Here is a 15858-nt window from a genome sequence, read left to right as displayed (position 1 = left end):
CTGGACTTTGTGGAATATGGTCTCTGGACCTTAGTTTAGCACTTTGTGCATTGGGCCATGTGCAATAAGGGCTACGTGCAATAGGGACAGATCATGCTTTTTCTTCCTTCTCATATCCTATTATATTTATTTATTTATTTAAATGACTACTGCTCAGCCCCTATCTACTGTTACTACTGTACTACTGTAATTAATGTATCCTCCTCCTTACTGACATGTTTGCACTTTGGTGAGATGCGAAAATACTTTTCGCTGTGCTGTACTTGTACTGTACTTTGACAATAAATTGTCAAAGTACTCATCTCATCATCTCAAGCTTTGCTAACACAAAGTCTGTCATATGCAGGGAATCCGTTGATGCACTCGGCAGTCTACCCCCACTTCTATAAGCATGCATTTGCAATCAACCAACTAGCTGAATTCATTGGATGTGGATGTTACTACACTTACTGTCTAAATGCAGCCATGAAAGCCTGTAGTTGAAAACCAATTACATTTGATATCACCAGTTCATTGGTGGAATGTTCCAGAGACAGAGCAGAAAAATGCTCTCACACCAGATAAGAACAGTCCGTCACTGATTGCGTATAGTACACAGTTATACAGTGTTGGCTTTGAGCATATCTTTGGATTTACTTTATTTGGAAGGGACACCACCTATTAATGGACAACACACACACACACACACACACACACACACACACACACACACACACACACACACACACACACACACACACACACACACACACACACACACACACACACACACACACACACACACACACACACACACACACCCCTCCAAGACCACACAACTTTCTTAATCTTAAGGGATGTGGATGTTTAAGTACAGTATAATCATATTAAAACAATAAATATTTGTATTACCTGAATTTCAATACTGACACATGGCACAGGGACAATAGGACATCAATAGGACACAGTGCATACTGTTGTTGACATGTACACGTACAGTAGACTATTCTGTAGCAAAAGTACAGTAGGATATAATAGTGTGTGGCTGCAGGGTACAGGATTGACTGAATAGGCTGCAAAGATAAGTATGTTATAATAACTAACAATTTATTATCATTCCTCCATGCAGACACCAACAGGTAACTTTCTGGTGGTAAATGGTAAATAAAATGGTGCATTTATATAGCGGCGCTTTACATAGATTGTGCATTACATTCACCCATTCACACACACATTCATACACCGATTGCTGCGGAAGCCATGCAAGGTACCAACCAGCACATCGGGAGCAATTTGGGGTTCAGTGTCTTGCCCAAGGACACTTCGACATGTAGACAGGAGGAGCCGGGATTCGAACCGCCGACCCATGGATCATTGGATGACCTGCTCTACCTCCTGAGCCACAGTCGCCACTTGTAATAAATACAATATTAGAGGACCTCACTGCAACCAGATATCCAAACTCATAAGGTGCAATCAATCTGAAACTCTGATGTTAACACAGATATAGCAAGAAGGCCATTATTGCATCTCATGAAAAACACAATGGTTACTGTATCTCAGCCTGTGGCAAAGGTCCCAGGGGGCAGGGAGCATGAAACCATCTAAATGAACAAAATAGGACACAGCACTGTGCATGTGTGTTCCCTAAGGTCAAACATTATACACTGTTTCACTCTGATGAGAGGCCAAAAATATTGTTTGACCCTGAAGGTGTGCTCTTTGTCACCAAGCTTCAATTAGGTCTTGTATGAACCGTGAAGGTACAACAGTATATTTATAATTATAGCCTGAAAACTCACCTCTTCACCTCTCAACCCCCAGCACTCCTCATTCCTTGTATACCTTCTTGTTATATATTTTGATATTGTATCTATCTTCTGCAGGTGTACAGTATGTCGATTACTTGTTCACATAAACAGTTATCGCTTAACCACAGATGCTAAGAATGTTATTCAGATAGCATGTTCCTCAGACAGATACCAGGTTAGATGTTTACCAGTGGTATCCTAGCTAATTTAAAGCATTAAAATGTTCATGCCATTTACTCTGATTTTGATTTTACAGGGTTATGAATGTCACTAAAGTGGTGTTATTTTGATTGGGCCTTTTGACTCTATCTTTCAGTTCTCAGGAAGAAACCAAAAATACACAGGGAAGCCATATTTGAATTTGAATATTATAACCACACCTGGAGGTCTATAAGAGTAATGTTACCGGTAACTGCATAGACATACCGTATACAAAACAGACTGTAATCTATTATCATGTGTGGTTGCATCTCCCTACTGTACAAAGGACGCTGTTAACTTCATGTCGACTCCCAACTCTTTGACCTTGTAAAATATCTGAACCCAGGAAGTGCTGAAGTTCTATTGTCTCTCCGAACTCTGCAGTTAACGCAGTTAATTCTGGTCATGCTTGATTGAAATACGTAGAGGGGTGTTTCATTACACAGTGAAATAAAGATCATATTATGATTAGCTTGATTAGATTTCATGAATATTTGAAAGGCATACCAAATTGCTGATTAAATATTTACTGTTGGTTTCCATTATAGTGTGGGGTGATCCTCATATCTCCCAAACGATTTAATCTAATATTATACTTCATCAATATGTTTTCCTGCTTGCAGTATCATCAGCTATTCTTAATTAAGTCTATTGTTATGCGTGGCTATGATCAAAGCTAAATTGAGTTTCTCACGAAGGGATACTCTTACTGCATCGTTTACAACTATATGTTTGCGTTTACGATGGCATGCAATTAGAAAGCACTAGAGATAGGTTGCAGTGGCACAACATAACAACCCATTGTAGAGATTCTTTCATCAGCTGGTCCCAAGGAGGGAATTAAACCCCTTAACCCTGATAATTAGTACTATTCTCTACTCATTAACCTAGAAATGGCATGGAACCCCGAACCCACTCTCTAGTTGAGCCATTCAGGGAGTGGAAGCTTCAATATCGACTTTGCTGGAGCCATACTGTCCACTGCATGAGCAACACAGACTCTAGTCTAGACTCTGTATGCATATGCTGTGTAGCTGAGATTCAGCACATGACACCACACACCCTCTAGTCCAGACAGTCCACACACCCTTGTGGGTCATTGAGGAGGTTCCAGGGGGTTCACAGCAAAAATAGTTAATATGGCATCAAAATCAGTTTAACCACTTTAACACTATATGCTATATGCAATTGCCGATCTACAAGCTCACAACGACAGGTTGGGAGCTTGTAGATCAGCTATTTTACAAAGATCTTGATCATCTTTGAATCCTTTAACAACACAGCTCTTGCACGAAGGTCCCTGGAACAAATATATTTTCAGATGGGGTCAAGGGGGTCCTTCACATTAAAAGGTTTGAGAACCAGACCACTGCTCTAGTCTACTTTATCAACAAGATAGCAACCCTTCATGTAATATCCTTATATAATTTATGTTTGAGTAGAACCTCTTAGTTGGCCCAACTGACCTTTGGGCCCGTGGGCCTGTACCCATTCAGAGATCCAGGCAGCTCTGCGTCCATGGCAACACTTGCACCTCTCGTGTCAGCTTCATCTTGTCCCCAGCTGAGAGAGACAGAAGCTTGACCACATGGAAGCCTTAGAAACCAAACTCACACAATCATATGCAAACAAATCTTCTATGATTCAATCTCAAGTAAACTATCAGCTGAATCTCTATGCCGAGATTTAAACTCTGGTGAACCGTTCACTTTTATTCGCTCACAACACTGTACTAAAATTAATTTGTTCCCTATCAGACCCTTGCAGACAGTTTGATAAGATATCTCCGCAAAGGGGAACTGGTGCATGGAATTAGGGAGATGAAACATGATCTTAATTACAGGGGGAAAGCTTGAAGTTACTCTACTTTGAAATGTCACATTTCAAGCTCTGAATGACATTATCGTGTAAGGTTGCATCTCGATAGTCTTACCCTGGTGACTGGTCTGACAGAGTGGAGTGGGTGGGGCTTACCGAAAGGTCTACCTTGCTGAGAACAGTGGTTACCACTGAACCACTATAGGGGAAATCATATGAATATTACATTTAATAACCTACAAGCTGTGGATGAGTTCCTTCTTTCCTTCCTCGGATCCTTCCTTCCTTCCTTCCTTCCTTCCTTCCTTCCTTCCTTCCTTCCTTCCTTCCTTCCTTCCTTCCTGGATCCTTCCTTCCCTTTTTGTTGACATGTAGGGCAGCAACAAAGGCTTCCACTCCTGTCTGTTCTCTCTGGGCTATGGACCAGAGCTATAGTTCTGGGCCAGTCTGTGGACTAAACTTGACTGACTTCAAACAACAAATTCAAACACAAAACCAAACAACTTGGCTAGTCTTGCGTGTCTATAGCTAGCTACCAGATCCTTGCTGATTATAGGTTTCAAAATCAACAAATAACTTTTTGATAAAAACTCACCAAGCATGTTTGTTTAATTTGTATGACATCTCCTTACATGTTGTCACCCTCTGCTGGTGACAAAATGTAAGCAAAATAAATTAGTGTCAAAGTATCAAATCAGGCAATGTGCTGTAGCAAGCCTACTGAACTTTACATTTCAATATTTGGCCACTAGAGGTCATTGTCCACATGTATATAGTTTACCTCACCTATACAGATGGTGTAAGCGAGTTATTGCACTCTAACTCTATCAAACTATTTCCTTAATTCCTGTCTGGTTATTTCAAATTATAGCTATTGGTCTTGTACATATTGTCTTTAAACAAAGGCAATACAAATTTGAATGGGAAATTACAGCCTAGTAGCCTACTCTAACGATGAGTGGAGAACAATGGAATTTCAGACATTTAGCAGACACTCTTTTACAGAGCAACTTTTAGTGTGAAATCAGAGTGCAAAGAGAGCAGTAGTCCTTAAAAACGGGGTCATTCTTCTTCTTCTTCTTCTTTTTATTATTATTATTACCCTTATTATTACCCTTATTATTATTATTATTATTATTATTGACATTTGTGGTCAACAGCAAATTTCATAGTCTTTGGACTGAAACTTTTTAACTATTTAGTTTTAGTCAGATTTTAGTCACCTGGAATGTTTTAGTGTTAGTCTAGTTTTAGTCGACTAAGTGTCATGCGATTTTAGTCGACTAAATCTACCGTTGATTTAGTCGACTAAAATGTATTTTGCCGGGCCTTGATGCCGTCGTAATGACAGATTTTACACTTGCTGAAAATAGCCAATCTACAAGCTCACAACGTGTCACGCTGCGATGCATTGTGAGCTTGTAGATCTGTTATTTTCAGCATGCAGCCAAGTGTAAAATGACTTACCGGTATACTGGGTCTCTTGTCCACTAGTCCCTTCCTAACATTTTAGTCTAGTTTTTATTTGTTGACGAAATTCAGTCAGTATATTAAGTCTTAGTTTTAGTCATCGTAGCTTAGTTTTAATTTAGTTTCCATTTAGTTTTCCTCAGTGGAAAAAGGTAGTCGACGAACATTTTTCGTCATAGTATTATAGTCGACGAAAACAACACTGGTGGACAAGCAAAACATATATGACTCTCATCACTGTCACATGAGAGTGAGAATGTGTTATGTAGTTCTGACTAGTCTACATGGAGGAGTTTGTCCACGGACCACAGCTGGGGGACAGTAGCCTTAGCCTATCAGGATTCAGGAAGCTTATCAGTGAGTGAGCATGGGTATGGTATGGACCGAATATATATAACTCTATGGTATGGACCCAGGTTAGGGTTCTCCCTCAAAAACTGAAGATCGCTTGCATCTTTTAAAACAGGCCTGAAAATCCTGCACCCAGCTTTCACCTTTTACAAGGGAGAGGAAATGATCCTTCCCCCTTAAACAGGTGACCCCCCCCCCCCCCCCCCTCTCTGTTAACTTTAACTTAATCCTCTTCGTCCCAGGTGGGACATAAGGCCTTAACGATCTTCTTCCATCGGGACCTGTCTTGTGCTGCATGTTGTGCCTCGCCCCATGTCAGGTTCATCTCCTTCAGCTAAGCTGCCACAGTTCGGCGCCAGGTTGTTTTAGGCCGACCTTTCTTCCTTTTCCCTACAGGGGTCCATCCTAGAGCTACCTTTGGTATACGCACTGTTGCACTTGGTCATCCGGTGAAGCTCTTCGTTGGATATCCTCTCAGGCCAGAAGATTCTGCAGATTTTCCTGAGGCATCGATTGTGGAAGGCATCGATCTTCTTCATATCATGCGTTGTGACTCGCCAACATTCAGATCCATACAACAGCACTGACTTCACATTGCTGTTGTAAAGTCTGACCTTGGTTTTTACAGTGTACTGCTTGGACTTCCAGATAGATTGGAGCCTAACAAAAACACTGTGAGGCTCACAGTGTGAGCCTTCCCTATCCTTTCTCTGATGTCCTTTTCTGCTGCATTCTCTTTGCTGATCAGACTTCCCAGATATGTGAACTCTTCAACACTTTCAAGAGTGTGCCCATTCACAGTGATTGGTGCACCTGGGGTGGAGTTAATGCACATCACTTGTGTTTTAGATATGTTGATGTTCAACCCTGTTTGTTCAGCATATGTGTTAAGTCTGTCAGTTTTCTCCTGCAGATGAGTGTATTTAGAGGAGAGCACTGCAAGGTCATCGGCGAAGTCGAGATCTTCGAGTTGGGAAAACAAAGTCCACTGGATGCCCCTGGGTCTGTCTGCTGTTGTCTTCCTCATAACCCAGTCGATGGCCATCAAAAAGAGGATGGGGGACATGATGCACCCCTGTCGCACACCAGACTCCACGGTAAACCATTCGGATGGTTTTCCATCAACAAGGACACTGCACTCAAAGTGACGATAGAACAACCCCATCAGTGAGACCATTTTAGGAGGAATTCCATATGATCTTGCGATCTTCCACAGGGTGTCACGGTGCAGGCTGTCAAATGCTTTACGGAAGTCGATGAAGTTGATGTACATGCATTTTTTTGTTGTTATTGATGATATTGAATTTTGTTGTTATTATTCATGTCATGTCTATGAGATGATTGCCTAGGGCCTAAATGGAAACAAGACTGCAAGGACTTTTTTTTGAAGAGTCTAGATTAGAATCTAGAGAGTGCATGCTTGCATGTTAGTGCACACGTGTGTTTTACAATACACTTTGTGTGCACTAACATGCAAGTAGGCTATACAAGCACATGCAACACATGTACAGAGAGGGAGAGAGAGAGAGAGAGAGAGAGAGAGAGAGAGAGAGAGACCACTTAACCCCCTCTGATGCTAGCTTGACCTAAGTCAGTTGTATACTGTAGTATAGAGTATAGGCTGTCTATATTTAGCATGTGTGCATCACTGAGCGTTGAGTACTAGATGAGTTATTCACTGCATGCTCATATATACACTCTGAGGTGAGATGTGTTTGTGAGAGGGTCCTTTGAGGTGTAGCTCTGGTCCATAGCCTTCTACTGCTTCTACAATTCTGCCCTGCAGTATACTTATACTGCAGGGCAGAATCGTAGAAGCAGTAGAAGGCTATGGACCAGAGCTATTTGAGGTGCAAGTTCAAGGAAATGTAGCCTATGAGATCTTTACTATGATCTTGTATGTCATTGATTGTGACATGATATTACGATAGTTTTGTTTTGTAACCCACACATGCACAGTTGCACACTCTCACACGCACGCAAACACATGCACACACACGCACACGCACACACACACACACACACACACACACACACACACACACACACACACACACACACACACACACACACACACACACACACACACACACACACACACACACGTCACACACACACACACACACACATACACACACACACACACACACACACACACACACACACACACACACACACACACACACACACACACACACACACACACACATACACACACACACACACAATGTCTTTCCAGTACACTTTCTTTATCATTTATTGGGTAAGAGTTGTGGAATAGCTAACAGACCGGGTGTGCTAGCCATAAGCTTCCATTGTAGCCTACCCTCTGTGTGCCCTCACAATCTAATGCCACCATGGCACTGAATAGAGATGGAGAGATAGAAAGAATAAAGGGGTGGACAGGGCAATGATGGTGGTATTATAATACGCAAACGAGTAGGCTTTTTTAGCTTTCTTTAGTCTTCTTGAATTATAATAATGAAATACTATTTATGCTTTTATGTTAAATTCTTCTCAGATTCGGTGTCAACTGCAAGCAAAACTAATCAGATCAAAGTCTAAATTCCCATTTATTTCATAACATTGAGGTGGATAATATATTTATGATTCATATATTTAACTCTAGCCAAGATATAGACTATCTTTCACCCCTGTTTCTCCCCAATTTAGTCAATGCCAATTAATTCCTCCCATGTATGTGTTGCTGTAGGCTACAGTAGCTGCTGTGTGAAGTCATATGGAGCCCTGAATCCTTAGCCCCATTTAGACTGCAGTCACATCCAGTCAAATCTGATTTATTTCTCAAATCTGATCTTTTGGCCCGAAAGTTCACACTGCATTTGCAAGTGACCAGATCGGATCTGTCACAAATCTGTGTGTTCAGACTGGCAGCCAAATCCAGCCTGAATCATTCAGCATTTTATCCTTGGCTTGAATGTATTGTGATTCTGAAAGCTATGGCCGTCCGTGCTGATTAAACCATATGAGCGCCAGGTTCAACTCCTGCAATATTTGACTTGCACATATGTCTACAATCTTATCATTAATTGAGTTGAGTACTTGAGTTAGTTATCCCTGCTTGCAAATGCTGTCCGGGCAGGGGACGTGATCTTAACGCCTATTGGACGGTCCCGGCTATCAATCACCGGGCAAACCGGGTAGAACGCGTTCCTATTGGCTGGCTGTGACGAGCCCAGGTCGTGAGTAGCAGGACGGACCAAGGGGGGCGGGTGGTTCTCACTGCAGCAGTCTTAAATGCTCACACACCTGCTTAATTCTAGCCGAAACTTTACCACTGAACAGTTTCCACTTTTTAATTACCTATTTTAAAATACGTTTTTTCCTGCCTTTACACAAGTACCAGGATGGCTACAGGCATGCCGCCGCGGCAGGACACAATAAAGAAATTATTTGAGAATCTCTCCGGCGCTGGGAAATCCATCGGCGTGTTAACAAGTGGAGGAGATGCTCAAGGTACCGTTGATACACTCTGTAGTTCACACACGTGTTGGAGCAATTAAGATGATGAAGGATGATGTGGGGCTTCAGTGAACTACTGATGTCCGTTTATGTTGTTGTGTGTGTGTTGTGTGTGTGTGTTTATGTGTGTTGTGTGTTGTGTGTCGTTTTCTATTATTTAATTAAATACTTGTGCAACAACAACGACAGTCGGAGTCTGAGACCTATCTTACAGGGCGTTATTTCAGAATCACAAATATCCTTCCAAACACCAAACGTAACGTAACGTAGCCTGCATGGGCTATGTCACCGTTTTGGGACGATTTAAGGTGATTTGAATTGATGCAGACTATTAATACACCGTCTGTTGACTTTCAAAATGTGCTTTTTGATAGATATACGGTAGGCCTATATCAACAAGTGACATGGTGACCTTGCCATTTGTCTTTGAATAATTGAGAAGTACAAGTTGTTCATTTGGCACCCTGCACTGCGGTATGATCCACCCATGTGTCCATGCATGTTCCCCCCCCTCAATCTCTCTCTCTCTCTCTCTCAGACTGTGTGTGTGTGTGTGTGTGTGTGTGTGTGTACTCAGTCAGTATTTCATATCCTTGCGTGTAGCCTACTTGATATCTGGTTCGATATGTATTATTTAGAGATATAGTATAGTCTATTGGATACCATAGTTGTACAGTAGAAAACACTGTAGTAGTGTAGTATAGCCTACTACAACAGTGGTTCTCATAGTGGGATACGGCTGGGACCTCCTCTTGGCCAGGAGTCTTTGAGGGGCTTCCAGGAGATCCCCAGCACAATGAGGAACACTAGCATTCATGCCCTATTTCATACCATGGAATTGCAGAAATAGCCGATATACAATGTCACACCCCATCACATTACGACTCGTGAGCGTAGATTGTCTATTTGAGCTATTTCTGAAGATTCACTATTCACTATTAATTTACTATACTAGAAGTTAGTCCAATGAGAGACAGTGTAAAAAGAATGAGAACAGAATTATGTACGTAATTTAATCTAATAACAAAAGTCTTTCAAATGTGGTGGGCCCACAGCTTAACCTGTATCAATTTGGGGGTCCTTGACATGCAAATGTTTGAGAAGAGAACAGTGCCACTGGTCTATAAGATTACGATGGTATCTGTAGTGCGACACCATCATACTACAGAGTATAAAAGAGGCTTGGGATGCTGCCATAATCTGTGGGCTACGTGAGTAGTGGCGAGTCTGTCCTGACTGAGTCATAGGAGGAGCCCTACTGGGCTGGATCCAGTGTCTATGGTAGGGATGGGAAGATAGGAAAATGACATGATTCATGATTATTGTGGCAAAGAATAATTGTCAATTTGCCATTAAGATGGTATTGCGATAATCAAAACATGCTTAAAACTTAAAATGGCACTTTTGTTAACCACTTGAACCCCCAGCATCCCTATTCTGGGGGGAATGTTCACCCAAAAAAGCCGATCTACAAGCTCACAACACGTTGCAATGCGAAGCGTTGTGAGCTTGTAGATCTGCTATTATTTGGCGAATCGATTTATAGAGTGAAATGAGTATGACAGAGGACAATTGCACAATAAATTAAAATCTCTATGATACGATTATTGTGAGTGTTTTTTAATCATGATAAACGATAATTAACGCCCCATCTCTAGTCTATCCCCTAGCCCTGGGCCTGACGTTGCTCTACACTTAGAGCGTTTTTTGCTGCCGTAATTTATATGATATGAGGAGATAACAGCTCTTGGCGCAGTTGGTGGATTTAAAACCAAACATCAAAATCAACAGATGTTTACCGTATATACATTAACACTACACAGTATAATACACAGTCTAATTGTTATGATGATATGATTGTCAGACCATATCAGATGACCTGAATTTAACTCAAGTCTCAGTCTGTCAAAATCTGCTTGTTTTGTCTGTCTGTCGGTCAGTTGGTCGGTTGGTCGGTCTGAAAGGTCTCTATCTCTGTTCTGTTTCAGTAGCCTAGTTTATTGTATCTTGTGTATGACCTAAGCAAAGCATTTTGGTCATAATACTTAATACAGAATTATATTACATTGATCAACTTAATACTAGGTATAGGTTATGTCAGCAGGGATGCATCTCATTTTATGTTGTATCTTCTATCAGCCAAAGGCATAACATTGGGGTAGTCATTGTCATGGAAAAAACACTGAAGTTATGGCTTATGGAATAACACAAAACGTGCGTTCACTTGCACGCACACACATAAAGAACGCTCTCATCTTGTACAGTGCAAAAGTGTCTTCAACAACCATGCATGCATGCATGTTTAGATGACATGAGTTAGGAGCAACCGGAAAGGACAGCCTTTCGTTAGCAGAAGTGATTCTTGAGACTAAACTACAGGTCTGGGACCCTGGGCAAAACATCCTTTCTGACTGACTTGAATGAAGTCCTTGGTGCCCTATTGCTTTAGATTTGTCTACTTTGCCTGTTCATAAGGTTTCCCTTTGTATGTATGTGGGCCATATTGTGTTTCAGCCTCTGAAAATCAGGATCAGGCTCTAGAATGGTTGGCATCAGTTGGCCCAATTTTATAGAGGGCTCCCCTGACCTTTGGGCTACTGGGCCTGAGCCCAACAGGCCCCTTTGGGAATCCAGCTCTGGAACCCTGATATTTCAGTCCTATATAAAACTAGGCTACTACTGATCAGAATTTACATTTTGTGCACTCACATAGGCTATTGTTAATCAGTATCAGTATGCCGATTAATACTTGAATTTAATTAAGTGGTCATAGTGAACCAGGGTATGCTTTCATGAATGCTTGAAAGGGCGGTTGATAATGATGTGAGCATCCACACTGATGAACGATGACGTTCTGTAAATAGTGGTGTCAAACACGTGCTGCCCGCTCAATCTGCACGGAGCCCTTCAGCTAGCCTGCATAAGTGATGACGGTCATATAGAGGGTATGTATGTGACATCATAATCATTCCCGGAAGTTATGTACTGAGTGGAAAAGAACAACTTTCTGGTTGACAGCCCATGCATTCAAACAGAAACGTCCTATCTCATTGCATTAAACAACGTTAAACGATGTTAGACTCACTTTGCCACTCACTTTGACACTCACTTTATGCATGCGCATACCCTCTATAGCTGTTATTGAGTGTGAAGATGGAATTTCTCACTGACACGGAAGTCTACCATTGCTGCTGCGTTGTTTGGTTTGACACTACTAACTAAATGCAACAGCGGAATCATAAGTAATGTCTTGAGCCTTGCTGTGATTTCATAAACCAGGCTCACTAAATGCATTGAGACAATCTTGGGTTATAAATGTGTTTATTATGTTCCAACAAAGGAAATGTTCCATTCATAAATGCTGCTGCTGTAAGCCAATGTATGGAAATTGAAAATATGTTTATAAGGCTGATTCAGTCTTCTGCTGTAGCAAAACTCCATCTTGAGGCATATGTGATTCATAGCTGCACATAAACAACATAATGTAAATGTACACATACATCCACACATAATGACTGTATCTGACATGTGAGCAAAACATGTTGCTTGCTTTAGACAAGACAGTGAAGACAGGCATGAAATTGAGAGAGGGGGAGGGGAGACAGGTCTCTCCACCTATATAGAACTCATGGTTGCCATGGTTATGTGGATGATGATGACACACTGTCCCGTCAGCTACTAGCAGCACTCACATGCCGCGCGCTGCCTAAATTAATTTGACATACTATATGTGAGCAGTATGGATGACTCATTCCCATTGGGTTATTATGTAACTGCTACTACAACGTCCCCATCGGCTGCCCTCAACTCTCGATTCAGAACCATTTCATGTGTAACCCCTCTGTCCAATGAGGAGCTTCCCTGGTCTCCTAGCAACACAGAGTCAGCACCACTCTAGTCTCTCGATTCAAAATAATGCATCACTGGCATAGCCAGCCCAATCAAATTTAGTGGCCGAGATTTACATAGTGAAACAAAGTGAAATTCATTCAACATGGCTTCCTCTGAGCCGAGAATGCTACGGAAACTTAGTAATGTTGTTAGCGTTTGTAGAGTTTGTGGAGACGATTTAATATTTAAGTATTTAATTAATTGTTAAAACAGGAATTGAAGACTGCGTTAACCGCCGCTTGATAATTGCACAATATCCCCTTTAGATAATAATGATAATGATAATTGCACAAAATAGATTTTTACAGGTTAACAAAATGACAATTAATTTACCATTCTCCATCCCCTCGCTCCTCCTCTTTTCCTGTTTTACTACACTCCTCGTCTCCTTTCCTTCTCCTACTCCTCTCCCACTCTGCTCTTAGGTATGAATGGGGCAGTGCGGGCGGTGGTCCGGATGGGGATCTATGTGGGAGCCAAGGTGTACTTTATCCACGAGGTAAGAGCTATGCTGACTCAGACACCCAGACACAGCGCCGCCCCGGGGGTGCACGGTGGCGTGGGGTGAGGTGGGGGGTCTAATATGTACTTGCCAGTGAACTTAATGATGCCCGACTGGCCCTTTCGCACTGATTCTCTCTGCGGGCGCCAGCAGGCTTCATGCATACAGACTGCTGCACTTACGGTCAGTACATGCAAACCCCTAGAAGAGTCTCTGGTGGGAGAGAAGACAGCGACTTTGTCATTCTGCAGGGACCTACAGTACATAATGCCTGATTAATACTTGGTTGTGCATCATGCTGTGCACCGGAAATAGCAGATGTACAAGCTCACAAACATTGCGCTACGACACATTAGTGAGCTTGTAGATCTGCTCTTTTTTTTGGTGTGTTGATACCAGCAACTACAACTACTAATCAGGCTTAGGGCCGATTCATACTCCTATTTTACCGCTGTTTCGGCGCTGTAGTGCCGAAATGATTTCGGCTCGTCAGAAATTTTCAGTAGCACCGAAGCGCCGACTTTAGGACGGTACCCGCCCCCCCGAACCTCAAATGACGTCACATTGTAGGCTCTACAGAGCCGAACCGACTTTTATTCGGCTCTAAAATAGGAGTATGAATCGCGCCTTAGAGTGTACTTTGACTGCCCAACCATCCACCATGACACCCCTACGGCCCCCTAGCCCATGGGATGAATGAGTGAGTGAGTGAGAGACCTATGGCCCTATCTAGCCATTAGCCAATCTACATGGACACATTGTGAGCTTGTAGAACTATTTTAAAATGTTTTAAAATAGTGAAAAATGGCAAATAAGTTTAGGGACAAGGGGCGAGATAGGCCCTAGTCTCTAGTATGGCAATGCTCACTCAATATGACTCTCAGCCAAATGAGAGTCATATGAAGTTGGACATAGACCACTGAATCTGTTGACTGAATAATCATGTGTAAATAGTCAGAGTGCATGAACTAGGTAGGAGAAGGTTAGCTTAATCAAACATATTGAACACACTTTGTTTTAAACCAAAGTCCTTTCTTTATAAAGCATGAACTCCCCTTTATTTAACCTCCCCTGGAGCACGTCTGAGAACTCTGAGAAATTTGGATTGTATCTGCACTTGGTATCTGTCCAGAATCGGAGACATGCCCAAAATGTGGAGCTCACACACGGTGAGCATACTACCACTCCAACTGGTAAGAACCCACAAGCACGACTCAGATACCATCAGGTAATACATCAGTGTTCACATCATGTTTTATTCCAGTAAACACTAGGCAGGGGTCAGAATCAGGAGATCAGGCAGTGAGTCTGAAGGGTCCAGGTGTTCAAGCTTGAGTTCATACGGAAAGGTTCAAGAATCAGGTAGTTGTGCTGGAAGGCTTATATAGAGTAATACCAATAGGCAGTCTGGCAAAGAACAAGATAATCTCTCATTTAACTTTTGTGTACAGTATTTACTGTACCCAACAGTTCTTTTTATCATACTGTACAATAGCTTACTGTTAGCATGGCTAATATGTGATGATTGAGATGTGGCCTTCATTGGAATGTGTACAATAAATAGCAGCTGCTGTTGTGTCTGTCAACATGTGTTAACATATAGAGCACCGAAGTCCTGACGTCACTGTCAGGTTCATGTACTTTTTATTTGCATTGTAATCTCCATAGGGGGATTTTAGATCGCCTCATATAAGAACTGTGTTTGAAAAATAAACCGATCACCCCAGCCTTTTCACTCATATGGATATGAAGCATTGACTGAAGGTGGAAATGTATAAATATACCCAAAGAGTAACCAAATAAGCGAGTCAAACAACCCAGAGATTACATTTCCGGGTAGGCGGGTGGCTGCATCTGCCCGTCGCACAACAGAAACTGAACGTCAATTACGTTTATTTTTATTTTTATTTTATTGATATTTAATGTTTCGTGGTTAGTACGAGTCGAGTCACCACCAGCTGAGCTTACGTCAACGAGGAATCTCAGGAACGCAATGTGTTGACAGCTGGGCGTGACGTATATTAGCAGCGACATTGCCTTCATATGTAGTTTCAAGGCTTTTGCGGCCACATTAATTCCATTTTCTCCAGAGCGACCTAAAATCGCCCTATGGAGATTTCAATGCAAATAAAAAAATACATGAACCTGTGTGTTGGTGCCCTCTACTGAAAGTGACGTCAGACTTCAATTGTCTGTGGAGAATGTGGGGGGGGGGGGCTTTTTATAGTATAATTGGACCAGCTATTGGCCAGCTTTAGGTATCAATGCTTCCACTGTTATGCTCCTCTGAGCCGGCCTGTGACTAAACACAGACCTGAATCCCAATCTTTTATACAAGGGACTAAATACATT

The 15858-nt window shown here is 41.9% G+C and overlaps 1 protein-coding gene across 5 annotated transcripts in view; it reads left to right on the top strand.

Moving 5' to 3' along the window:
* Nucleotides 1-8888: 8888 nt before the first annotated feature.
* Nucleotides 8889-15858, top strand: part of LOC306943949 (ATP-dependent 6-phosphofructokinase, platelet type-like) — a 52691-nt gene continuing 45721 nt past the window's right edge. For all 5 annotated transcript variants that reach the window (XM_079530513.1, XM_079530511.1, XM_079530509.1 and 2 more), the window contains exons 1-2: nucleotides 8889-9107; nucleotides 13430-13503. In XM_079530513.1, the coding sequence (XP_079386639.1) occupies nucleotides 8999-9107; nucleotides 13430-13503 (183 nt within the window). In that variant the 5' untranslated portion in view covers nucleotides 8889-8998. The remainder of the gene's footprint in view (nucleotides 9108-13429; nucleotides 13504-15858) is intronic.

This window comes from Electrona antarctica, assembly GCF_951216825.1.
Source record: "Electrona antarctica genome assembly, chromosome: 19".
In the NCBI taxonomy this organism is placed as follows: domain Eukaryota; kingdom Metazoa; phylum Chordata; class Actinopteri; order Myctophiformes; family Myctophidae; genus Electrona; species Electrona antarctica.
This window is presented reverse-complemented; position numbering and strand designations above follow the sequence as displayed.